The sequence below is a fragment of the Eptesicus fuscus genome, chromosome 4, assembly GCF_027574615.1.
Source record: "Eptesicus fuscus isolate TK198812 chromosome 4, DD_ASM_mEF_20220401, whole genome shotgun sequence".
Classification (NCBI taxonomy): Eukaryota; Metazoa; Chordata; class Mammalia; order Chiroptera; family Vespertilionidae; genus Eptesicus; species Eptesicus fuscus.
The window spans coordinates 75,525,528-75,551,449 of record NC_072476.1 but is presented as its reverse complement, the minus strand read 5'-3'; the positions used below and the strand labels follow the sequence as shown (position 1 = coordinate 75,551,449).

Here is a 25,922-nt window from a genome sequence, read left to right as displayed (position 1 = left end):
GTGTGCAAGTCAGGGGGTTACTGCTGGCTGGAGGGATCTGAGACGGTATCATGGATCCCGGGCACTTAGGATTTGGCAGATTTTTTATAGGAAAGAAATAAGTCCTCAGGCCCAAGAGCAGGGCCCACTTTATAGAGGAAATACAATTAATATTTGTTGAGCAAAACTGAATGAGTCAGGAAAGATAACTCCATAAATGTAAGGTTTATGTTAGGGATTGATGATATCTGGCGGGAAAATTAGGTCGGACCCAAATTATATCAACAGTCTGGGCTATCCTTGAAATATGTGGCATGAAGAACAGCGTTGAGCCTTAGGGAATGGGGAGGTTGGATAATCATTTTATTGCTCCTCTAACTTCAAATCTAGTAAATGCTAGTGGACCTACTGATAACTGTCAGAACACATGAGTCACACAGCTTTTTCACCTCAATAAAGGAAGTTTAGTTGGACAGATGTCTCACATAGTTATAAAACAAGTGAATGATGGTGTTCACATCTCTGTTTTACAACTGGGAATTGTAAATCTAATGAACCATGAATATAACATGTAAAACACAAGCAATATCTAGCGTCTTGATTGAAATAGGAGCCTGGGTATGTTATGAAAACCAAGCCTATGACTTCAAGTATGTCTACAACATTAAAATAAGACCTAATGATTAGACTTTTGAAATAAAAGAGGATGTTGATTTGAAATTTGTTAATGATATTTCTCTTTTTTGAAGGGGTGCCATAAACAAAATTTGAATATGGACACAAGAAACAAAAATAGAAAACAGGTTAGAGCTTGACCTAGGACCGTGGTCGGCAAACTGCGGCTCGTGAGCCACATGCGGCTCTTTGGCCCCTTGAGTGTGGCTCTTCCACAAAATACCATGGCCTGGGCGAGTCTATTTTGAAGAAGTGGCATTAGAAGAAGTTTAAGTTTAAATAATTTGGCTCTCAAAAGAAATTTCAATCGTTATACTGTTGATATTTGGCTCTGGTGACTAATGAGTTTGCCGACCACTGACCTAGGAGAAGGGGAAGATATAACAATGTGGAGGGAGAAATAATAGGCCCTGGTAAATAGATAAAAAGATGAACCAAAATTACTGGGATATTAAAAGTAAGTCATGAAGAAAGAGGTGACAATCTGGAAGAGTACATATACCCATTTACCTATGCAGCAGTTCCTTTATTCTCATAGAATTGAAAGACATTGGGTCTAGAAAATCAGATATCCACACAGCCTCCTCCTACTTCTGAGACCCACACCTTCCTGTCTGACCCACTCCTAATGTGCCATGGAAGTGGGTGTCTGTATCAACTTCCCGCAATGATGGCTCCATGGAGGGCACACACCACTGCCCCAATTCAGTAAAGGAGTTCAACAGCCAACTTCCCAAGGCATGAATCTGAATGTAAGGGAAGTCCCCAAGGTGGCGCTGTGTGCTTTTCACGCTCTATGTATCTGCTGTCGACTCAGGTCCTAACCACAGACAGAGAAATGACAAGGGGAATGCTATTGAACTATAGGAGAAGCAGAAATACAGAAGGACCAAAATGTGCTATGTGTTACCATTAGGTCCATGATCCTTTCCACAAAGTAGAACACATACTTATTTTTATGGCAATAGGGCCCTGAAGCCTCCCCAAAGTGGGGCGCAGGGTTTGAGGGAAAGCCATCGGAGAGCAGTGCCCTTTTGTAGGTACGGGAGTCTTTAACTTTCCCAGAGCATTTCTACATGTATGAGCTGAGTGATTCTTACACAGCTTCTATCTTTATCTTAAAGATGAGAAAACTGAGGTCAGCAAGGCTCACTGACCTGACCAGTGTCAAACTATAATCACTTTGGTAGAGAACCACATGGAATTTCCAATTCCAGTCCATGGCTTATTGCCAACCACACTTCCCTAGACTGATTTTCTGTTTTATTTGAAACTGCCTTAAAAAATGGGTTCATATTATGTATGAGCAGAGGGAGACAATGTGTATGCACTAAGGATTTTATTGGTATTAATTTGCTTATAGATTTTTTTTTTCTATCATTCATTCAACAAAGATTTATTGAGGCTCAGCTATGTTCCAGGCATGGCTAAGTGCTGGGAATACAAAATCAAATAAGATATAATCATTATCCTTGAAAAGTTCACCTTAGATTGGTGGTTCTCCAGAAATACTTTTTATCCAAAGTCAAATGCCTTCAGTCAAAATCAAATTTACTGCTGCCAAATATGTAGATATCAAAACAAGTGGAAAAGAATCTGTACTGTCATGCAGTAATAAGATCTTTAAAAAATAAAAATGTGTGCTCAGATATTACTTTCTAAATAAATATCCAGGTGAACTATGTGAATCACTACAAGATACTTAGCCAAAAAGATCTGACAGCACAGTCCAAATGATGACTATCTGCAAAGAAAGGTAATACTTAGCAATGAAAATAGGGAGAGAGAGAAAAAAAATAATCTAAAGGCATCAAAAACTACTTGCACAGTGACTCCCAACCTCAATAAACATGGGCACAAAAATGAGTCTCAGAAGTTTTCCTACTTGGTTTCAAATCTGTATTGTATCCAGAGCTGAAAAATAACTTTGTGTCTATGGCAGGGAAAGATCACCCTAAAAAATAATCTAAAAGTCCACTCCTTAAAATATAACAAAAATTTGGAATCATACACATGACAAATTTAATTTACCATAGGACTATATCACAATATAACCTTACTTTCAAAATCATTGTCTTTCAATCTTCTAAAAACCCAGAGGCTTACAGACCTCTACTAACAAATCAAAACAAATACTAGGCAATTTGTGCCTTTGTCCTTAAAAAGATATGATTCTCTTTGCAGCATGAGTGTTTCTGAACAGGAAGTACAGTGTTTTGGAACCACTAAGGGAAGGTGATATGAACATGTCAGAAATATGAGCATATATGTTGAGGAGGATGAAACATACCACCACAATGTCATGATGATTTAAATATAACCGACCTGGATGTTTGTGGAGCTGACAATAATGATTTTATGAGACTGGGTGATATGGAAAATGCATCCTTTCAGGCTAGGATCAAGGCTCTCTGCTGCACTAGCTGTTTGGTCTTGGAAAAGCTTCCTCTCTGGCTTACTTTCTTTATCCACAAAAGAGGGCAAAACAGTATCTGTTCTTTCAATTTTGCAGGATGGCTAACAAAATGAGATGACAATGTACTTTTGTATAGATACAAATAATTATCATTGTTTGACCTTTATCTTGATCACCCACAATGTCATTCCCACTGATGGGTGGCCAACTGGACTTTTGAGAGCTTTATTCATCTCACCCCCATCTGACTAAGCATTCCTGAAGGCAGGGAGTTAGTGTGAACAGCCATTTGTACTTCCACTTAAAGAAGTGCATTACTGAATGATGTGATTAGCCAGCTCTGGCGCTCGCAGCTCCAATGGGAAGGAGGGGGCAAAGGAAGGAATATGCATCTGGCTTTCCGGGTAATTCTTTCATTGACTATATTATCTGTATGGTGCACTACAATTCAAAATCGTTACATAAGGGATGTGACTAGGGATTAAAATCAGCCCCAGCAACTGTATAATCAGGTCCAAGGCTGCATCTTTCAGAAAATGCTACCTTTTCCTTAACTTATCTGTCTAGAAAAGGCAGTTTTTTTCTTATTTGTACAAAGATGCCCTAAAGGCTATTTGAGGTCCTAGTCACATATCTCAGACTTTCAACCGGCACTTAAGCTTCCCATGAGAGATAGTGAGGAGGGAATTCATAAATAAGGTATTTGGAAAATATTTCTAATGATTAATGAGGTAAACAGAAGGGTGGCAATGGAGGTTGAGCAAAAGGGTAGACAGAATTGTGGCCTTTTCCTCAACTAAAACATATTAGACAGCTATAATAGTTAAAACAAGTGTGATGCTACTGGATGACAAAGCAGATCAGTGGAACAGCACAAGAAGTTTAGAGATAGACCCCAACACAAATAATAAGTTAGCATGTGATAAGGTAGCATGTCATATCAATAGGCAAAAGATGGATTACTCGTGGCATTAGAATAATTGAGTAGCCATTTGTTTTATGCATGTGTAGGAATATGTGTATGTATGGATCTATACCTCCCATACTCAAAGCAAAATAAACTCTAGATGAATTGTATATTTACATGTTAAAAACAAAAGCATATATTCACTGGAGGAAATTTGGGGAAAATTTCTTGGGATGGGGAATGTCATTCTTAGTCTGATACAAAGTCATAAAAGAAGAGATAAATCAGTTACATAAAAAATAAAAATGTCTATATAGCAAAAACTACCATAAGGCAAAGTAATCTTAAAAAAAAAAAGAAATAGAAAAAATATTTATCAATTCAAGCCTATTTCCTAAAGGTTAAGAAAGGTCCTACAAACCAATAAGAGAAAGACCAACAATCCAGGAGAAAGGATATAAGATAAGAAAGTTCATGAAAATATGACTTCTAATCTCATCAATAATAAAATATACAAAATAGCCCTGGCTAGTGTGGCTCAGTTGGTTGAAGTGTCATTCTGTACACCAAAAGATCTCGGGTTTGATTTCTAGTCAGGGCACACACCCAGATTGTGGGCTTGATCCCCAGTTGGGGTGTGTATGGGAGGCAACAGATCAATGTCTCTCTCTCTCTCTCTCCTCTCTCTCTCTCTCCCCCCTCTCCCTCTCTTTCTAAAATCAATAAAAACATATCCTCGGGTGAAGATTGTAAAAAATTATACAGTATATACATATAATAAAATGGCATGGAGAAGCCATATACCTGTTCTAAAATACTAATTTGTAATTTAAAAATCTTCTTAAGAAGAAAAGCAGCAAGAGAAAAACAGTTAGTTACCTATAAGGGAGCACCCATACGATTGTCAGCTGATTTCTCAACAGAAACTATGCAGGCCAGACAGGAGTGGCAAGAAATATTCAAAGTGATGAACAGCAAGAACCTACAACCAAGATTACTCTACCCAGCAAAGCTATCATTCAGAATTGAAGCTTCACAGATAAGAAAAAGCTAAAGGAGTTCATCACCGCCAAACCAGTATTATATGAAATGCTGAAAGGTATTCTTTAAGAAGAGGAAGAAGAAGAAAAAGATAAAGATAAAAATTATGAACAACAAATACATATCTATCAACAAGTGAATCTAAAAATCAAGTGAATAAAAAATCTGATGAACAGAATAATCTGGTGAATATAATAGAATCAGGGGCATAGAAAGGGAATGGACTGACAATCCTTGGGGTGCGGGAAGAGACTGGACAAAAATCTTACACCTACGGATGAGGAAGGTTGGGGTAGGGGGTAAAGGGATGGAGTGGGGTGGGAACTGGGTGGAGGGGAGCTATGGGGGGAAAAAAGAGGAACAACTGTAATAATCTGAACAATAAAGATTTAATAATAATAATAAAAAGTGGCAATACAACTTTCAACTCCCACTAGTAGTAAATCCAGGTTCCTGCTGCTTCTCTTCTTTGCCATAATTATAAGATTTTTTTTTTAATCCTCACCGAGGATATGTTTGTACTGACTTTTGAGAGGGAGAGGAAGGAAGAGAGAGAAAAATCAATTGGTTGCTCCCATACATGCCCTGTCAGGGGATCGAACATGTTATCTCTTTTTTGGGGGTGTGTACAGGATGACGATTCAACCAACTGAGCCATTGGCCAGGGCTTATAACTGTCAAGACTTTTCATTTTTGTATCTGATAAATCTGAAAACATGTAGCTTTTTGTTGTTGTTGTTAATCCTCACTTGAGGATATTTTTCCATTGATTTTTAGAGAGAATGGGAGGGGGAGAGACACACAGAGAAAAACATTGATGTGACAGAGACATATGGATTGGTTGCTTCCCACATGCGCCCCAGGGGATGGGGGTGCTAGGGATCAAGCCTGCAAACAACATATGTGCCCGGAATCAAACCCATGACCTTCAATCCAAGGGCCGATGCTCTATCCACTAAGCCAGTGGTCGGCAAACTCATTGGTCAACAGAGCCAAATATCAACAGTACAACGATTGAAATTTCTTTTGAGAGCCAAAGTTTTTAAACTTAAACTTCTTCTAATGCCACTTCTTCAAAATAGATCCTCAGGCCATGGTATTTTGTGGAAGAGCCACACTCAAGAGGCCAAAGAGCCGCATGTGGCTCGAGAGCCACAGTTTGCCGACCACGGCACTAAGCCAAATTGGCTAGGGCCATGTAGCATTTTATACTGCAACTTATCTGATCACTAGTGAGTCAGACCATCTTTTCATACGTTTTTGGCCATTCTGTTTTTTATTCTGTGAGTTGTTGATTCATATCCTCTATCCATTTTTCTATTGGATTATCCTCTTACCCTATTGATCTACAGGTGTATTCTACTTACTAATAGCTCACACCACATCTATATATATAAAAGCCAAGCGACCGGAACGCTGGAACAACCGGAATGACCAGTTGCTATGAGGTGCACTGTGGTGGCCAACTGGCCTGATCAGGGACCCAATCGGCCCCCCCAATCGCCCACGGCCCCTCCCCCTGCTGGCCCCACCCCCGATCAGCCCCCCATCCCAATCAGGGGCAGGGTCAGCCTACCTCCTACGGCCTCTCCCTCTCCCATCAGGGCAGTCCGGCCAGACCCCACCTGTGCATGAATTTGTGCACTGGGCCTCTAGTACAAATATAAATATTCTCCTATATTTCTTTCTAGAAGTTTTAGGCTTTACTTTTTCCATGTAAGTTTTTAATCTACTTTTAAAAATGCGCAAATGCATGTGTGTTTTGAAGTAGGAATTAATTTTTTTCCATAAATATAATCAATTGCCCATGTACCATTTATTAATCTATTCTTTCCTCCTTTGTTACCATGTAAAACATCTAAGTTTCCATATGGATTCATTTCTGGGCTCTCTCTGTTCTATTCCACTAGACTGTCTAAGCCAACATCTCATTCTATTTATTGTAGCTATCTGGTAAACCATTCACTTTATCTTAGTCTTCTTAAAACTGACTTAGTTATTCTTGGCCATTTACTCTTTCATTTGAATTTTACAATGATCCCACAAAAATTTCTGCTGAGATTTGGGTTGGAATTGCATTGAATTTATAGATGAAATCTGAGAGTTAGTATCAAATAGTTTAAAACAAACAAAATGGAAATATGTAGTAAAAAAGCTGGCAGGAAAACACTAAAAAGTGAGCGATGTTTCCTTTATAAGTTGGGAGGGGGGGAAGCATGTAGTTAACTTTTTCATAAGCAAAAATAATTTTTATTCTTTTCTAATTTTTATATTTTTATTGATTTCAGACAGGAAAGGAGAGGGAGAGATAGATAGAAACATCGATGAGAGAGAATGATTGATCGGCTGCCTCCTGCACACCCCTCCTAAGGATCCCAGGCATGTGACCTGACCAGGAATCGAACTGTGACCTCCTAGGTTGATGCTCAACCACTGAGTAACATTGGCTGAGCAAAAAAAAAAAATTTTTTTTAAATATGGGGAAATTTGTATTATTTTAACCTATCCTGCAGGGCCATAAAACAATAGGACACATAAATAGAAACTATGACTCAATTTCTACAGTTGGGAATAAACCAATAAAATAAAATGAACAATGGGGAATAGTGACAACATTAAACATCTTTAGCCATTCTGACTTGTTCTCGTGCACTTTAGATATCAGAGCTAAAAATCACTAGAAGCTGTCCCTCAATTTCTATTTCAACTGTTTAAATGTTTTCCTGTCATGCTCCCACCCCTCAAAACAGACCTCTCTTTTTGTGTCTAATCTATGTTTTCTTTTTTTAAAATATATTTTTATTGATTGTAGAGAGGAAAGAAGAGGGGGAGAAAGAGGCAAAGACATCAACAATGAGAGAGAATCACGCAGCGGCTGCCTCCTGCATGCCCCTGACTGGGGATCGAGCCCACAACCCGGGCATGTGCCCTGACCAGGAATCGAACCTGGGACCTCCTGGTTCCTAGGTCGACGCTCAACCACTGAGCCATGCCGGCCGGGCTAATCTATGTTTTCATTACTGATTCAATAACATCTTACCGGAGATCAGTTTAGGGGGGCGGGGGGAGGGGGGATGTGTCTGAAGTCCATCAGTGTTAACTCCCTGTGACAGGGATGAAGGAAAATAACTTTAATAGTTCAAAAAATAATAATGCTGAAAGCTCTCTACGAAAGACTGAATGTAAAAGTAAAAAGTATACATAGTTGTAAAAAAAAAAAAAAAGGAGTTTTTAAATGTTTATTTTCTATGCACTTTTTAAAATTTAAGTGATAGTTTAATTAACGAACATGTCAAGTTTTTTTTGTGTTTTTTTTTTAAAAGAGAGAGATCAGTTTAGGTGTAGGTTTTCCTAACTGGGAAGCACCTTCTTTTGGTTTCTTCCTTTCTCCACGGAGGGGAAGCAGATGACTTTCTGCTGCCCCCTTCTGGTTTTTGGCTGCTGCAAATTTAGGAATATGAGCATACATGAGACCTTCAGTTAGTTGTCTTTTAGGGCCAGGCAGCTTCCTCCAAAATGGGACATCCTTTTCATCTGGGAGCTGACCTATTAGTGCTCATAAACATCTATTTTTCCCCATTTCTGAGTCCTGATAAGCTTTGTACCTTGATACCCTTGGGGTGAGGGTGGTGGAGACAATTGGGGGACTATTAGTCTTAGAAACCAAAACTGGAACTTAAAGTACATTTTCCCTAAAGAGAGAAATGTGGGGAAGGGATAGTCCTTGTTCTTCAAGATGTTACATCTATTACAGCCAACATTAAAGCTAAAATTTCTTGAGCATTGACCATCTTTGACTGAAGACTGTTCTAAGGGCCTTATTAAGTATTAATATTTTTTAAGTTGCATAACTATCCTAAAGCATAGGCACGATTTTAATCCCCAATTTATAAATGAGGAAACTGAGGGACAGAGAATATAAGTAACTAAACCATACAGCTAATAGATGGCAAATCTAGGATTCAAATCTAGGTAGACTGGCTCTATTGTCCATGCTTTTATCTACTATAATATACTGCTTATCAAGTAAAAGTAAAAACACCACCTACTTTTTAATTAGTCAAAAAACAAAACAAAGCACCCTTGAATAGATTAAAGAAAATTCTATAGAAGGGGGTCAGAGAGCATATCCAAATAGTGAAAATCAGGGCAAGTTTATGGATGTAGCAGAATTTGGGACAGGCCTTACAAGACAGGTTGCACTCTATTAGAAGAAGATTGGAGGGTGGGGAGGAAAGAGCATGGGCAAAGAAAGCATGGGCACATTCAGAGAACAGTAGTCCATTCTAGCTGGAGTCGGAAGGCACTGTGTAAGTGTGCCATACATGTTAACTGTTGTTACCTGCTATTAAGTCAGCAAATGGAGAACTATAATAATCTATATGTATGAGACCCACAAAGTTACTATTTTAACAAATAATTTCCGTGTTCTTCCTCTTAAAATTCTTCCTAGGCTTTTATCAATGAAGACTAATGAACAATTTGAGTTTCACCTCTTGGTAGCATCTATCACTGAGCTATGTAACAGCCAGTGGGTAATAAACAAGTGCTGTAATGGCCTGGAGTTGGAAGACCTGGTTTTAAGTCTCAGCCTTGCTCATTACTAGCTATGTAACTGGTGATCCCATTTGTCTTAAAACCAGCATTACTATGAAAAAGAACAGAATAGGCCTCAAAAATATCAAATCTGTCTGGTAAAAACAAACATAACTGAAAATCTATCTTGGAAATGATAGCTGCCAGGACCACTAAAGAGAATTCACATCAAATACTTCTAGTTCCTCAACTGTCCTCTTGCCTAGACACACAGCATCTGGAAATAATCTGGAATTTATTTGCCAGTGGCCTCAAAACTGATGATGCAAACAACGGAAGCTTCTGTTCCCACAAATCTCTTCTTGAAGCTTCTGTTTATCTACTCAACTCTCCCCTAAATATTGCACAGCTCCTGAAAAGATCTCTTAATTACCTTCAAATCAAACAGCCTTACATGCAAAACCCTACTGAAGTCTCTTTAATAAATATAAGGCAATATATTCAGTCAGGCCTTTCTCTCTGCCCTACAGCTGTAATTCCTGGCACCTTTATTATGATTTCACAGGTAGAGAAACAGCCAGTAATAGGAATTTTGAATCAAAGGAGTTTATACTGTGGAAAAAACAACTTGGGATATATCTTTTTATATGAAACTGGAGCAGTTTTTTAGGTTTAATCTATAAAGGGTTCTGCAGTTATTAAAATGGATCTACTTAAGCTCTCAAATCTTTTTAAGTCCCAAGACTGGTAACATCTATTAGTTTTTCTTTTGATATTCATAGTTAATGTGGCTGAAACTTCAATTCTACTGATTATATCCATAAAGTTCTTAGTGAGACACTAAACAAAGTCCTGAAACTCATGCTTTCAAAGTTGAGGCTTCTGGTGATAAAGTCTAGCTTCGGTATCAGAGATTGAGACACACAGTATTATAGATACTTAAGGCGCCCTGGAAAGCATCCAAGATCATTGGCTCATCTAAGGAAACTGGTGTCCAGACAGTTTATTAACTGGTTCCAAGTTACGGATCAAAGTGGGAAATCAAATGGTCCCAAAATCCAGGTTACCCAATTCTTTCCTCCCATCCAAATTTGAATGACTATGTATTTTAATGTTGAATCTCTGTGTATAGAAGGTTTTTTCTGGGTTTAATGAATTTTATGTCACTTTGTTATGAGGTATTTCAGTCTTCACTGAGTCTACATCTTCTGGTTTATTAACTAGACTGCCTTAGGGAAAGGATTGGCAGAGTGATACACTGATAAGCCTAGCTGATAAGCCTCTGAACTAGAAGCCAGGCCTTCATCCTGATGAAGCTTGGACTTGTCCCAAGGCTCTAAGAAAACTGCTGTCTTCCCAGGTCTCAATTTCACAGATTCTGAAAGTCAGTAGAACTTCAGAGACCACCTAGTCTAAAATTTCCCAGACAGGGCAAGACAGCAAGGAAGACTCTAATACAGCCATGCTTTGGCAGCTATTCTTTCTCCGAAGGTCTGTGGCCAGTTCCTCTCAAACAGTTCAAATGTGATCAGTAGGCATGAGATGTGATTCAGCAAACTTAGAAATAAACCTGTATGTTGATAATAACCATTCTAACAGGTGTGAGGTGGTAGTTTGAATATTATGCTAAGCAAAGTAAGTCAGTCAGAAAAATCTAAGAACCATATGATTTCACTCATATGTGGGATATAAAACTGAAGCTCATAGACACAGACAACAATATGGTGGTTACCAGAAGGAAGGTGGTAGGGGTATTGTAAAGCGTAAAGGGGGCCAAATATATGGTGATGAAAGATGACTTTTGGGTGGTGGGCACACAATACAATACACAGATCAGGTATAGAAATGGATACTTGAAACCTATGTGATCTTATTAACCAATGTCACCCCACTAAATTTAATAAAAAGAAAGAAAATAAGTAAAAACAAAAAAGAAATAACCCTGTATATGTATAATGAAAAGAAAATAAATAAAGAAAAACCCACCCTCTTGCTGTCTTCTAAATCTACTTCCAATTCACTACTTCTATCAATGGACTAGCCATTTTCTCATTAACTGAGGTTCAATTTTCAGTTCATTTTCAACCCTCCTGTTTTCTATCTTTATTTTATGTTCAACCCATCATTAATCCTGTTAATGATAGTTTGAACTGTGAAGCCTAAAACTCTGACACTTCTAAAACAAAACACAGGAGAAAAATCCTTGTGGTGCTTGGTTAGGCAAAAACTTCTTTGTTGACATCAGAAGCACAATCCATAAAAAAAAAAATTGACAAACTGTACTTCCATAAAAAATAAAAACTGCTTTGAAAAACAGTTAACTGAATAAAAAGACATGACTATAAGAAAAAGAATTACCAAAACTCAATAAGAAAACAAGCACTCAACAATTATAAAAAGGCAAATGATTTGTACAGATACTTCATCAATAGAGATATATGGATGGCAGACAAGCACATGAAAAAAATGCTCAACATTATTAGTCATTAGGCAAATGAAATTAAAATCACAATGAGATACCACTAAACTCTATTAGCATGGCTAAATGTGTTGGCAAAAATGTTGTTGGGATTGTAAAGTAGTACAACCACTCTAGCCATTCCACTCCTAGAGATTTACCCTACACACCAATAAAAACATATGTCCCTACTTGTACACAGATGTTTCTAGCAGCATGGACTGCTATGGACTCCTAGAAGAACCTTCAGGGGACTCATTCATCACAGTGGAGGAATAAAAGAGAGTAACTATCTAAGGCGTGAGGTCACTCTGGGAAAGGTAGGTGGAATGTGAGAACTAAAGCCAGGAGAATACCCTTAAAGGTTACCCCTACTCCCCTCCATGCCCTCCATGGCCAGGCTTCAGGATGAAATGAGACCAGTGGGGAGAGAAGTACAAAGTCTAAAGGCTTAGAGGCCGAGGGTTCCCATCCTAACTCGCATCACAAAGCTCCAAGGAGTCTTTGACAAGGCGTGGACAATACCCGACATTCAGCTATTCTCTAATGCACATTAACAATAAGAACCTCTCCTAGGCCCAAGGTAAGGATTAGCAACTAAGCACTAAATAAAGCACTTGGCAATATTAAAGTTTCTAAAAAATGCTCTAAGAGTCATTTACCTCCCCCAGGCTCTTATGCTTTTCTTAATAATGTTCAAACATAATGAGCCCTGGCAATATGCTAATAGAAAAAAAATTTAATTTCCTCTTATTGCTATAACACACAAACAATCTCTATGTCCTCAAAGGAAAATTACTACTGCTTAAACTCATGAATGTTGTTCCGTCCTAACAAATCCCTTCCTCCTATCTTCCTAGTCAGACGTGGGTTCTTATAACATAGGCCTGGGTGGTACACGCGCCTTCTAAGGAAGCATCAGACTATTTTTGCTTATTGAAAAATGAAGCTATTTTGGTCCTTCCTTTTTAGGCTGGCTGCCAACCAGGACCTGGAGACATGCAGGCTGCCATCTGCCTCACCCCAGCTGTTCCTGACCTGCCATCCGTCCCCAACCAGGGATGCCTCATATCTGCCAGGTCAGTTAAGCAACTGATGAAAGATGCCTGAGGCCCAAGTATAGTGTAGATGAATGTATTGGCAGCAACACATCCTGCAACACAACCTTGACTTCCTCTCATTAATGGGTGGCATGCCACTCTCCACGACAACACAGAGCTGTATTCTGAGAAAAACAGACCTTCTCATGGAGCTCGGCAACCATCTTTTCTTATTGCATGACAATTAATTCAGCTAAAAATCAAAAGTTTACTTTAAAAAAAGTTACATTCTTAAAATAGAATGTTATATATGTTAGAGATTCCTATCACTGATCCTTCAGAAATGGCCATTATGTTGCAGATGAAATGATGGGTCCTGATTATTGATGCTCTGATAGTAAGAGGAACACATTTAATTTCATGCATCTCTAAACTGCCATAGTCCCAAAATGATTTGAAAGTCTAAATAAGCCTTTAAAAATGTAATTTGCAAGCATTCTCGGTGAAGAGGATACCACAAGAAAAAAAGGAATTTTTATGGCTTGAGTTTGCATTCTCTTAATGCAATAATCAAATACTCTTATAGGATTTGTTAAAGCTTGTTATTACCATGAACATAATGGCTTTTATTGATGCTACATTTTACTGATGACACGCAGTTTTATCTCCAGAAAAGGGAGACACAGAGCCTGCCTTAGGGCTCACCTGTCTGCATGCGGGCAGTACACATGGACTTTGTAGGTGCTAAGCTCTGAACTACTGACTAGGTGGCCCAGGAAAGTGATGCTCTCCACAAATGATGAAGGAAAACTCTAAATAACCTCACTATAAAATAATATTGACTTCAAGCTGACAGATCCCAAAAGGGGATTTTTGTGGAGAAAAAGCTAAGATCATGGTTCTTAGAAAAGAAACACATGGGAGCCCTGGTTGGTTTGGCTCCATGGATAGAGCGTGGGCCTGCAGACTGAAGGGTCCCAGGTTTGATTCTGGCCAAGGGCACATGCCTCGGTTGCGGGCTCGATCCCCAGGAGGGGGCGTGCAGGAGGCAGCCGATCAGTGATTCTCTCTCATCACTGATGTTTCTATCACTCTCTTCCTCGCTAAAATCAATAAAATATATTTTTTAAAAAAAGAGAGAAATATATGGGATTTCCTCTTATCCCTTCATTTTGATTTTCTTCTGCTCAGACCATAATGCTCTAAAATCTGGTCTCCAAATCCCTTGCCTCGGTTTCCTTACTTTTTATTATTTATCTATGCAGAAACATGCCTTGTTTATTTCCCACCCTCTTAGTCATATTTATACATATTTTATAATGTTCCTGGATCAGGTCTTCTTATCTTGTTTTATTTATTACTTTTTTATTCTCTTATTTTAATCATGTTTTCTTTATTTTGTAACAGTTCTTAGCATGCCTTGTTTTTTTTTTGTAGCTTTTACATTTTGTTTATTTTACTTTAATTTAGCCTTTTTACTGTTTTTAACCATCTTTACTCTTGGTTTATTTCCCCTTTAGATTGTGACGAGTATTATCAGGTGTTTTTTTAAAATCGTCAACTTGTATAGTTTCTGGTATTAACTGCCTTAATAATCTTTAGTTCATATTATTCTTTTGTTTAAAGGATCATTTCCCTTTTCTTGGTGTCTGTTTCCATGCTTTATTTGTAAGTGGCAGGACAGAAGTTTATCACAGATTTGTGGGTCCCCCAGAGAACAGCACAGCCAAAACAGGGGTGATTAGATATTTATTCTCCCTCCTGCTGTCTAGTGAGTGACCTTTCTAACTCTCCTTAGAAGATCCCTGGGACTCTCACATGTTCAAGCCCCTGAACTTTGAAACCTGTGTACTTCAGGAGATTCAAAGGCTGAACGTCTGTCCTGGGGTGACAGGATAACAAGCTGGCATCTGCCAGCAGTATCCTGAATTGTTGAAACTTGGAGCTGCTTACCTGTGCACCTGATATACAATGGCAGAGGCTCAAGCAGCTCTCCATGGATCACTCGAGGTTTCCAAACCTCTTTGGCTCTAATGCTTTTCACATAACCATTGTGGATACTTGATCACTGGAAGATGAGATGATGTAGCAGCTACACCCTGCATGCAGTGCCTGTCTCTACAGGCTGAGGCGGGGAAAGAGTAATGATAGAGGTAGCAGCCAAAAGTCCTGCTGTGGGCCTTCCCTTCAAGATGGTACTGCCTAGGGAATGAGAGATCCTCAAGGCAGATCAGCAAAAAGCTGTTAGTTGTAGGATTAGGAAAGTGCTTCTGTATTTCCTCACCCTAGACCTGTGATTTTAAGTTGACTCTGAGGTGTATAAAGTCATCTCATGTAGGGATGGATGTTGGCATCACAACCATTGCATGCTGAAGACCCAACAGGTAGAAATACTTCAGGCCCTTGGTGTCTTCAGGATTAATACTCCTAATTCAATCAATGGAGATAAATCCCAAGAGTTCATAACTGTAACTTTAGCTACATTTGGATACAACTTTAGGGAGTTATACTTAGTCTCATATATGTATAACAGTCATCTTAAGAAATCATAAAAATGTTTCTTTCTTAAAAAAATAAGCTGAGAGAGGGAATTTTCTTAGTAATGGAAGGGAAAGAACAGAAATGAAAAAGTGATGTCATAGTTAGAACATTGGTTTTTTTTTTGTTGTTTGTTTGTTTTTTAATATATATTTTATTGATTTTTTACAGAGAGGAAGGGAGAGAGTTAGAAACATCAATCAGCTGCCTCCTGCACACCTCCCACTGGGGATGTGCCCGTAACCAAGGTACATGCCCTTGACTGGAATCGAACCCGGGACCCTTCAGTCCGCAGGCCGACGCTCTATCCACTGAGCCAAACCAGTCAGGGCTTAGAACATTGTTTTAATTAAACAAAGGAAAGGATGACAAATTAAACAGTGGGTCAGATTTAAGATAGACAAAAGTCTTCTGTATGACCTATATGAAAAGAGGAAATAGAGATTTTATGAAACTTTTAGTAAGACTCCAGGCCACACAAAACTGGGGATCATGTGAAGATTTAATCATGGAAGATCTTAAAGGTAGGACAAATTTCTCAGTTAAACTTTAATGTATAAGGACAAGAACAGGGTCATATTTATTCATCCCTGCATGTCCAGCGCTTTGGACAGAGGCTGGGAACCCACTAAGTGCTCAGTAAATACTAGTTGAATGTTGAATCATTGAAATCAGTTATATGTTACAGATATACTTTGGGACATAAGAAAATTTGAGACATATTTCTTTTAAGACTATGGCACTGTGTTCTATGGGGTGGATTTCTAATTGTTTCTATTTAGAAGTTGAAACTATTTTTTACATTTTGTCATAAGCAAAGCAAAAGGATGAGAACTGGGCAGATGCCAGCCAAATACACCTTTCACCATAGGCAAAAATAACTATCAAAGGAGCCCCACAGGCCAAGAACCACTAAAGGAAGACAGAACTTGCTGTCCTCACAGCATTCATTTATATTTATCTTTTTTCTTTTTTAATATATTTTTATTGATTTCGAAGAGGAAGGGAGAGGGGGAGAGAGACAGAAACATCAATGATGAGAGAGAATCATTGATCAGCTGCCTCCTGCACATCCCCTACTGGGGATAGAGCCCACAACCCAGGCATGTGCCCTGACCAGGAATCAAACTGTGACCTCCTGGTTCATAGGTTGACTCTCAATCACTGAGCCATGCCAGCCGGGCCATTTATGTTTATCTTAATGATGGGTAGGAAGGCACTTGCAATTATGATTTGAGGACCTAAAATTTAAACTTAGGACATTGTTAAAGGCAACCGTAGATTTAAAATAAAGGTTTTTTATAGTGTAGAATCTAACCTCTATGAGATTTATATTTAAACTGAAAACACCAAAAAGGTGGTAGAATTCACCCAATTCAGAAAGAAAAAAGAAAAAAGCCACATTACTATTTTTAAAATCAAGTAAAAGAAAATTGAATACATGTTCATGAAAGCTTTTAAAAATGCACCCTGATAAAAATAACTGAAACTTCTTGATCAAAACAAAGTAAGATCAAATGGGAATTCTAATGTAATGCTTACTGGAAACACTTTAAATTTCAATCTGAGGCTATTTTTGAAACTCAGGAATTGGACCAAATCCTAAATCAGATTTTTAAAACCACAACAAGAAAACATTATAAAAAGTTAGTTGTAAGGTACCATTCTGACAGATATTTGATAGGTGGAACATCAACTATAAGTCATAATTTATTTGGCCAATTATTTAATGAGCTTTAGGTCATTCCGGTCTTTTGCTGCTATAGATGGTGCTGCACTGAACAAGCTTCTTTGTACACATGCGTGAGTGTATCTGTACACAGTTCACAGTGCAGTTGCTTACAGCTGAGAGGAAGAATGAAGTTAACTGTGGTGACGTAGAAAAATTTTTTAAAATATAGTATTAATTAATAGTAGAGGCCAAATAGTGCATATAGAGTATATTTCACTGTGAATAAATAAAGAGAAGAGATAAATATATAATTTTTCATATCTCAGATTAAGAAAAAAAATCCCAAAATGTAAAAATACTCCTAGTGGCCAAGTTGTAAAAACAGGCCTCTCTCATACACTGCTGGTGAGAATGTAAACTGATAAAACCTCCCAAGGAAACAATTTGGAAACAGCTATTGAAATTACAAATGTAAATACTTATGAGGATTATGTGCAAAATTACATATGTATAAGGTTATTTTTGTTACATTATATATAATATAAAAAGAGAGAAGGCACTCAATCTAAAGATCCATCAATAGGGAAGTGGTTTAAATGATATAATCATAGTATAGAATATCATATAGATATAAAAAATGAAAAAGCTCTCTATCTACTGATAGGAAAAGATCTCCAAAACAGAAATGTAAACAGCAAGGTGTTGAACAGTATAATAATACATACTACCTTTTTTGTCAAAAAAAGGTGTGAAATAAGAAAGTATATAGCCCAATAAAATGGAAAACTTACTTGTAAAGGTAATATTCTGCATGATCTATCTCTTCTCGAGATGAAATGTTGTCCACAAACTAAAAGACAAAAATAGAAACCTTTGAATGAACACGAATTATGCCATATATTGGGCTTAATTCACACACCGACCTTAAAAAAGACAAAACACTAATTTTATTGAAACCCCTCTGTGCTAATGCAATAAAAAAATACACCATGTCTTCTCTTTTTCTTTGTTTAGAACTACCTTGATCAGAAAAACTGGAAATCAAACATGAACCTTATTCAGAACAAGAGAACACTCCTCTTTATACTATACTATACTATACTATACTATACTATACTATACTATACTATACTATACTATACTATACTATACTAATTTATAACTAGTCATTGATATTTCCCTTTATCTTTAAACTCTAAGATTTTCTACGTTCTGAGCTCCAAATACATGGGAACGCATATCTGAAAGGTTAAAGACTCTAATGGCTAAAAAAATATGCTCAAGAGATAAAAATCTAAATTTAGAGAACTCAATCTTGGAACCATTTTTCTTATTCTGACTTAAGTTCTGCTATGAAACAGCCAACCAACAAAGTCTTCTTTTGAACCATAAAAATCTATGAGTACGCTCCTTAATTCTAAACTAAATAAGGAAACAGAAAGAGCTATTCTAAGGATAGATTCTACCCTAAAGTAGAGACTCAGAGGCAAAAGAGATGGAGTAGAAGATAACACATGTTGTGAATATAATTAAAACCTCAGAATGAGGGAGAGGAGAATAAAAAGGGGGAGAGTTTCTCAAAATGCCTCTGACTTATGAATTTGATTTAGAAATCTCATTACGGGGCGGATAAACTGGTGCAAACACAGGACCTGCAGTTGAGAGTTAGCTATCCTGATTGCTTGCTGTATGGCATAAACAGATGGCATAGCCCCTCTGGAACTCAGGTGCTCCATCTGCATAAATAGAATAAAGGCACCTGCCTCCAATGGTCTGCAGATCCAATAAGAAAATGTATGTGAAAGTTTTTAAAATTCTGCAGTGCTGCCTAAACAAATATCAGGTATTATGGCAACAGAGATTTTATCCTTCATGAACCAATGACCTCTCTGTTACCCTTCAATCTGAACATTATGAGTCTATAAAACTTGTTATGACCTAGTTAAACTCTTCCCCTACTAAAAGGAGAATATCAAGAGACAAAAAGAAAGAACCCAGACTAAAAATAATGATAGTTCCTTTCCTTTTCCTCTTCTAGATTTAACAGTAACCTTGACTTTTATGGTGCTATTAATTTCTACAAAGAGCTTTCACAAATAAAAGCTCATTTTAGCATCACATCAGCCCTGCGAGGAAAATACTATTGTCCTCAGATTGGAAATGAGGAAAATGAGAGGGGCCCAATTGCCCAATGTCAAAAAGTTAATTCACGGTAAAGACAAAATCAGTTATTATTTGAAGGAAAAGAACTTTGATGTCACAGAGAACTGGGTTTGAAGCCCAATTTTTCCACTTATGACCTGTGTGAACTTGAGAAATTTATCAACTTGAGTCTTGGATGTAAAATGGAGATAATAATGCTTCTCTCTTATGGCCCCTGTAAGAATTAATATATAAGATAATGTATGTTAAGAAACTAGTACAATAGATGGCATAGAAGGTGTTCAGTAATGGTTACTATCAATTACTATTCCTGGTTCCTAGCCTAATATTATTTTCTCCTCCACTGCTCTGCAGCAGTTTAACATGGACATTAATATACATTCTTTTACAGACTTTCTCAGCTACCAAAAATACTTCCAATACTAACAAGTAAATACTATTCCTCTGATGGGTATATCAAACTAAAAAAAATCATGATATTATACAACAGAATACCATATCCTGGAAAAATAAATCAGATACATAACAATGATCACTGACATCAGAGTCTGATACATTTATTAGCTTTTATTTCAGTCAAAAAATTTGCTACTTCACCATAAAATATCTATTAGTAACCACAAAAACATACCATACTCTGGAAAAATATTTCCTATAAAAGATATTCTTTATTTACACAGCCTCATCCATATAAAAAGCCTTTCTTGATTTCTTCCGCCTTTGTCTTTAAATATATATATATATTTAAGTTTTCTTACCCGTGATATTGTTAAAGAACTAACAGGCAACTTTTTCTCGTATGTTTTATCCATTAAAGATGCCAGATCAGCTGTGGAGGCAAAGAAGAAAAAAGAACTTGTTAAATATACATATTTCTTATGGAAAACCTAACACATACAACTCCTGCCACATGGTTGCCATCGTTATAAAACCAGGATTAAAACAGATGCACTTTCTTGCTATTTTTAGAAATTATTTTTGTGTAAATTAAAGAGGATAAAAAATATTAGAAATGTTTAAAAATGATTTATGTAATTGCAGTAGGGTTATTTTAAAAATGATGGCATATATTTAGTTTTTTAAAAATGCATCAATAAAGTTGCTCTGAAAGGAGGCACAAGAAAGTGTTATAATTGACAGACTCCAGGGAAAGGAATTAGATGGTAAGGGGCCAAGGGAAGAAGACTCGTCACTGTTCACATTTATTCCTTTTGCATTCTGAACCAGGTAAATATATTAGCTATTAATTTTTTTTAAATTGGAATTTATCAAATAACTTTTATACATTCCCTGAACAAATCAGAGAAGGTACCCTGGCTATACCTAATGATTTCCAGCCTGAATTACTCCTATTCCAGTTTCTTTTAGTAGAATATCCACATGGCTACTTGGTATTCCTGAGATTACACTTATTTCAGAGTCTAAAAATATCTGAAATCCTAGGCAACATATATCTTCAAATTCATTATTTCATGTCTTCTCATACTTATAATAATGGGTCTTATTTTTCTGAGTATAAATCAGAAGCAACCAAAAGAGAACCTCATCCTCCCACCATCAAGTCACCAGGCTATCAGCATCTCTGCCCATTTACTCTGCCCCTCCCCTTTTTTTTACGAAGGGCAAACTTTATTAAACAAACAACAAACAAACAAACAAAAAAATTCACACATCTCCCTCATCTCTCCTTCCTGCTACTTGTTTGTTCTGCTCCCCTCAGCAGCAAGACAACTGAAAAGAGTCATACCTGGTACAACTGTGACTACTTCCTTAATTCCACTCTCTCTTGATCTCTCTCAAATCAGATTTTGGTTTCCATCATTCCACTAACACCCATGACAACCTCCACATAGTTAAATCCAGTGGTTAATTCTTCATTCTCATCTTCTTACCTGACTGCTCATGAGCATTTAATATAGTTGCCTTCATGAAAATACTCTTTTCTCTCTCTCTCTCTTGGGTTCCTTTGCAGGATCTCTGCCTCTTCTTGACTCCTAAATGTCTAAACAGTAGACTCTTCTCTTCATCACACACAGCCTTAATCATCATCTACAGATTACTGACTCCACACTTGTATGTTTACCTGGTTCCTGCCTGTAACTCCACACTTGTATTTCCAAGGTGACATCTCCATTTGAGTGTCTAATAGGTGTCTAAGCATTACATGTCCTCTTTATTCTGCAGCTTTCCACTCCAAACCTGCTTTCCCCCAAGTCTTTCCCATCTCAGTAAATGACCACTACATTCACTGGCTTTCTCAGGCCAAAAATCTAGGTGTCATTCTTGACTTCACTGTTTTAACCAGCTGTCAGCAAATCTTATAGGCTCTAGATTTTTGAAATATAAATATATATTTCTTACCACTACCACTGCTAAGCCACCAATATCTCTTACCTCTTGACTACTCACCTTAACCCCCACACTTACAATTTAATCTCTACACAGCCTTTTAAAAGATAAATTACATCCTGTCATTCTCTTCTCTCAACCAACAGCATCCTATCACACTTAGACTAAAATCCAAAATATTTCCTGACTTGCAAATGCCTACATAGCTGGTCTGTGTTTTTATCTATTTATTTTTCCTCTTTTTTACACTTATAAGTAAAATCCATGAAGGCAAGGCTTTAACTCATGACAAATTCTCAGTCTGTAGAACATTTCCATAAAAGGCACTCAATAAATACCTAAAGAAATGAGTAAAAGAAAGGGAGTGAGAGAGGGAAGGAGGGGGAAAAGAATGGGAAGCAGAGAGGAAAGCAGAAAAAAGAAGTAACTGGATTTCCAAGGGTATTTTTGTTATTTTTATTTTTATTTTTTTTGCTCCCTAGTGGAAGAAATCAGTATCAAGTAATAAGGAGAAAGAGGTAAACAACTGACAAGTATTTGTTGAAGACCTAATGCAGTGCATTTAACCAATTTTTCCTCTGTTCTTTCCTGGAGGTAATGATCTCAATGATTCAGGAGCTTCTGGGGAAAGCAACTTTGCAAATCCCCTAAACCTAATATGATATAAAAGTAATTAGCTTTTCTCAAGACTTTCCTCAAGAAAGGAACAACACCAGGTGATTAAAGAATGGTAAAGACACCCCCCTACACACACACATAAGGATACCCCTAAAACCTCTTCATACTAAGGCAAACTAATATTGTTGAATCTACCTGTTCACAGAATGATATTAAACAACACTCCCATGATACCAAATCTTTTTAAAAAATATATATTTTATTGATTTTTTACAGAGAGGAAGAGAGAGGGATAGAGAGTTAGAAACATCAATGAGAGAGAAACATCGATCAGCTGCCTCTTGCACACCCCCCTACTGGGGATGTGCCCGCAACCAAAGTACATGCCCTTGACCGGAATCGAACCTGGGACCCTTGAGTCCGCAGGCCAACACTCTATCCACTGAGCCAAACCGGTTTCAGCGATACCAAATCTTTATAATCCCTTCATAATAGAGGTCCTTGTGTTGAGATGACAGGCATTAAAACAAATTACCTCAAATTTAAACTTTAACTTTAAAAAAGCAGGATCAGGGTCTACTGGCCTAATTAAAATGGCCTCCATTTCCTTGTGGGTTTCACAGAGTGCACAATGTAGAACTGAACATTGGATTAGGTTGGCTTCTGTAGTGTGGTAACTCAAGATTCTATTCTAACCCTTCACAACCAGACATCTTCAGCCAAGTGAAATCAGGGCTGGGGCCTCCAAATGGGCAACAGCTGCAGCCCCAGCAGCTGATGAATAACATTTGCATACTGCAAGTCAGAGAGAGGTTTGCTGCTAAATATAATATGTGACCAATCACCTCCTATGGTAGTGCCGGCGTGATGAATGAGGCAGAAAACTGCACCGAGCAGGGATGGCCAGGAAAGCTGGGCCGCTGCGGCCTGCAGAGGGCCAGCACCACAGGCTTCTGGACTATGGGCTTCAATAGCCAAAAATCACACTTCATGTGTCACTGAGGGGCCCGCAGATGCTCAGATTTTGTTCAAAGGGATGTGCTAAAGAAGATGCTTTCTTGCCTGTCACTCAGCTTCTCAGGAAATTTATAACAAAGATTATATGGAAAATGGATCTGAAAAATACTTAATTTAACAAAACTGTACAGATAATGTGGAAGTATGCCCAGAAAATGACATGTAAACTAGTATAAAAATAGCCTTCTTGTTTGAAGAAAACAATACCCTTGATGATCTGAGTACATACACATTGAGGACCCTACACTACTCCAAATAGAGGGGTGTACTGGTTCATAAAACCAGTTGAGGATTTGAATCATCTGAGGGGCTTTAAAACTTCAGATTCTTAACCTCACACCTAGAGGGTAATTCTAATTCTGTAGGTTTGAGGTGACATCAGAGGAATCCAAATTTTTAAACAAAGCCCCACCAGATTGTGATGCAGCTTCTTGGGACTAAAGTGGGTTATATTTGAAAACTACCATGGGAGTGGGGGGCGGTGGGGAGATACATAATAAGTCTTGATTGCTCCTCCTAAGCTTGAAGAATATATTAAACTGAATTTTGTTTCTGGAATAAGGTGAATTTAAAATATTCCTCCTACTATAAAAACAAAATATTTCGAAAAATTTTCAAACATGACTGAGCTTGGTTGCACAATACTGTACATGTTAAAGCATTTTTCTTTATAGTATGTGAACACATATCAATAAAGCTGTTACTAAAATATATGTGACTGAGCTTTCAAGAAGGTAGATGTAATTGTCAGAGGCCACAGGCAGATGGGAGCACAAACCTTGAGTGTTTAAGGGAGCACTGATGGCAGCAGTCACCTGAGAGGATCTGCAGGTCCCAGTGACACAGAGCTTTGGTTTTAATGGCTTGTGGGGGACAGAGGACGTAACCAAGGCCTTTATAAGAAGATAAACTGGTTCAGAGAGCTCAGGTAAAGCCAGGACCAGCTAGGGCTACACTTGTAGTGAAAAGGTGAATTAATTAGAAAATAATGCACCATGCAAAGATAAACAGCAGGGATGCTGTCCCTGAGGATTCTAAACTACAGTCCGCCCTCACACCTCTGAGGCCCAAATTCGCACTCTTATGTTACACAAGATATACCAACCTGAGAACTTTGTTTAATCCAACGGTTAAGTTCAACAGGGGGTTGGGACATGTGTGGGGAGGGGTTGGGATGGGAATGGGGGAATGAGGACAAATATGTGACACCTTAATCAATAAAGAAATTAAAAAAAAAATAATAAAGTGGTCTAAAGAGTTGGTTTTACTGCATAAAATTCTAGAAAATGCAAACTAATCTGTAATGACAGAAAGCATATCAGTGGTTACCCGGGAATTTAGGAAGGTGGGCAGAAGAGGCAGGAAAGAAGGACTGCAAAGGTGATAGGTGGTGGTGGGTAAGGGAACACAATGCTCATTATTTAGATTGTGGTGATAAGTTCATCGACATATACAAGTGTACATATGTCAAAACTTAACAAATTGTACACTTTAAATATGTGCAGTTTATTTGTGTAAAGAATACCTCAACGAAGGTGTAAAAAAAACCCTGAAACTTGATGAGTAAATTAGAGCAGGTTAGACATAGGTGAGGTGAGAATTAGTGAAATGAAAGATCTAAAAGAAATTAAACAGAATGCACAAAGACAGGTAAAGATGAAAAGTATAAAATAGAAATAGGAAATAAGGCCTAAACTGCATTTAATTGAATTTCTAAAAGAAGTTAAATAAAGAGAATGGGGAGAAGTGATACATGATCAGATAATAGCTAAATAAATTTTAGAACTGATGAAAGACGTAAGTTTTCAGATCTAAGAAACATATAAAATCTCAAATCAATTAAGTAAAATTTCACCCACACCATAATACGTTATAGTGAAACTGAAGAATAAGGGGATTTTAAAAGTAGCCAGAAGAAAACGATAAGTTACTTACAAAGGAAAAACAACTACACCAATGTGTATTTTCTTAGTAGGAACATCAGAAGGCAGAATAATATGCTAGGTGTAAATACTCCCAACAGAGATTCACAAATCTAGTAATCTTATCTTTTAAAATTAAGAGAAAAATAAGACGTTTTTAGACAAACAGAAACTGAGATAATTCATTAGCAACAAACATTTACAAAAGGAACTTTTTAGAATTTGGATTTTTTTTTAGAAGATAGAAAATGATCCTTTAAAATAGACATGAGATGCTAGAATGGCAAGTAAATAAAACTGCTTCAATCTGAGGAAAAATTGACTATGCAAAATAGTAATGTCTTACGTGTGTTTTAAAGAATAAAACTTTAATATTAGACAATAACGTTTGGGGTGTGTGTGTGCGTGTAAGACTTTAATATTAGACAATAACGTTTGGTGTGTGTGTGTGTGTGTGTGTGTGTGTGTGTGTGTGTGTGTGAAAATGAGACTGAAAGAGGAGGATGCACAGAAATCAGGCCACCTCTGGAACAGCCCAGCCAGCAGATGGTAAATATAGAACTTGGTAAATGAATAGATGTCACAGAGATG

The 25,922-nt window shown here is 37.5% G+C and overlaps 1 protein-coding gene across 1 annotated transcript in view; it reads right to left on the bottom strand.

Moving 5' to 3' along the window:
* Positions 1 to 25,922, bottom strand: part of MRPS27 (mitochondrial ribosomal protein S27) — a 78,430-nt gene that overhangs the window by 40,941 nt on the left and 11,567 nt on the right. Inside the window, exons 3-4 of the mRNA XM_008161912.3 lie at positions 20,184 to 20,254; positions 18,054 to 18,112 (exon numbers count right to left, since the gene is read on the bottom strand). Of these exons, the coding sequence (XP_008160134.1) occupies positions 18,054 to 18,112; positions 20,184 to 20,254 (130 nt within the window). The remainder of the gene's footprint in view (positions 1 to 18,053; positions 18,113 to 20,183; positions 20,255 to 25,922) is intronic.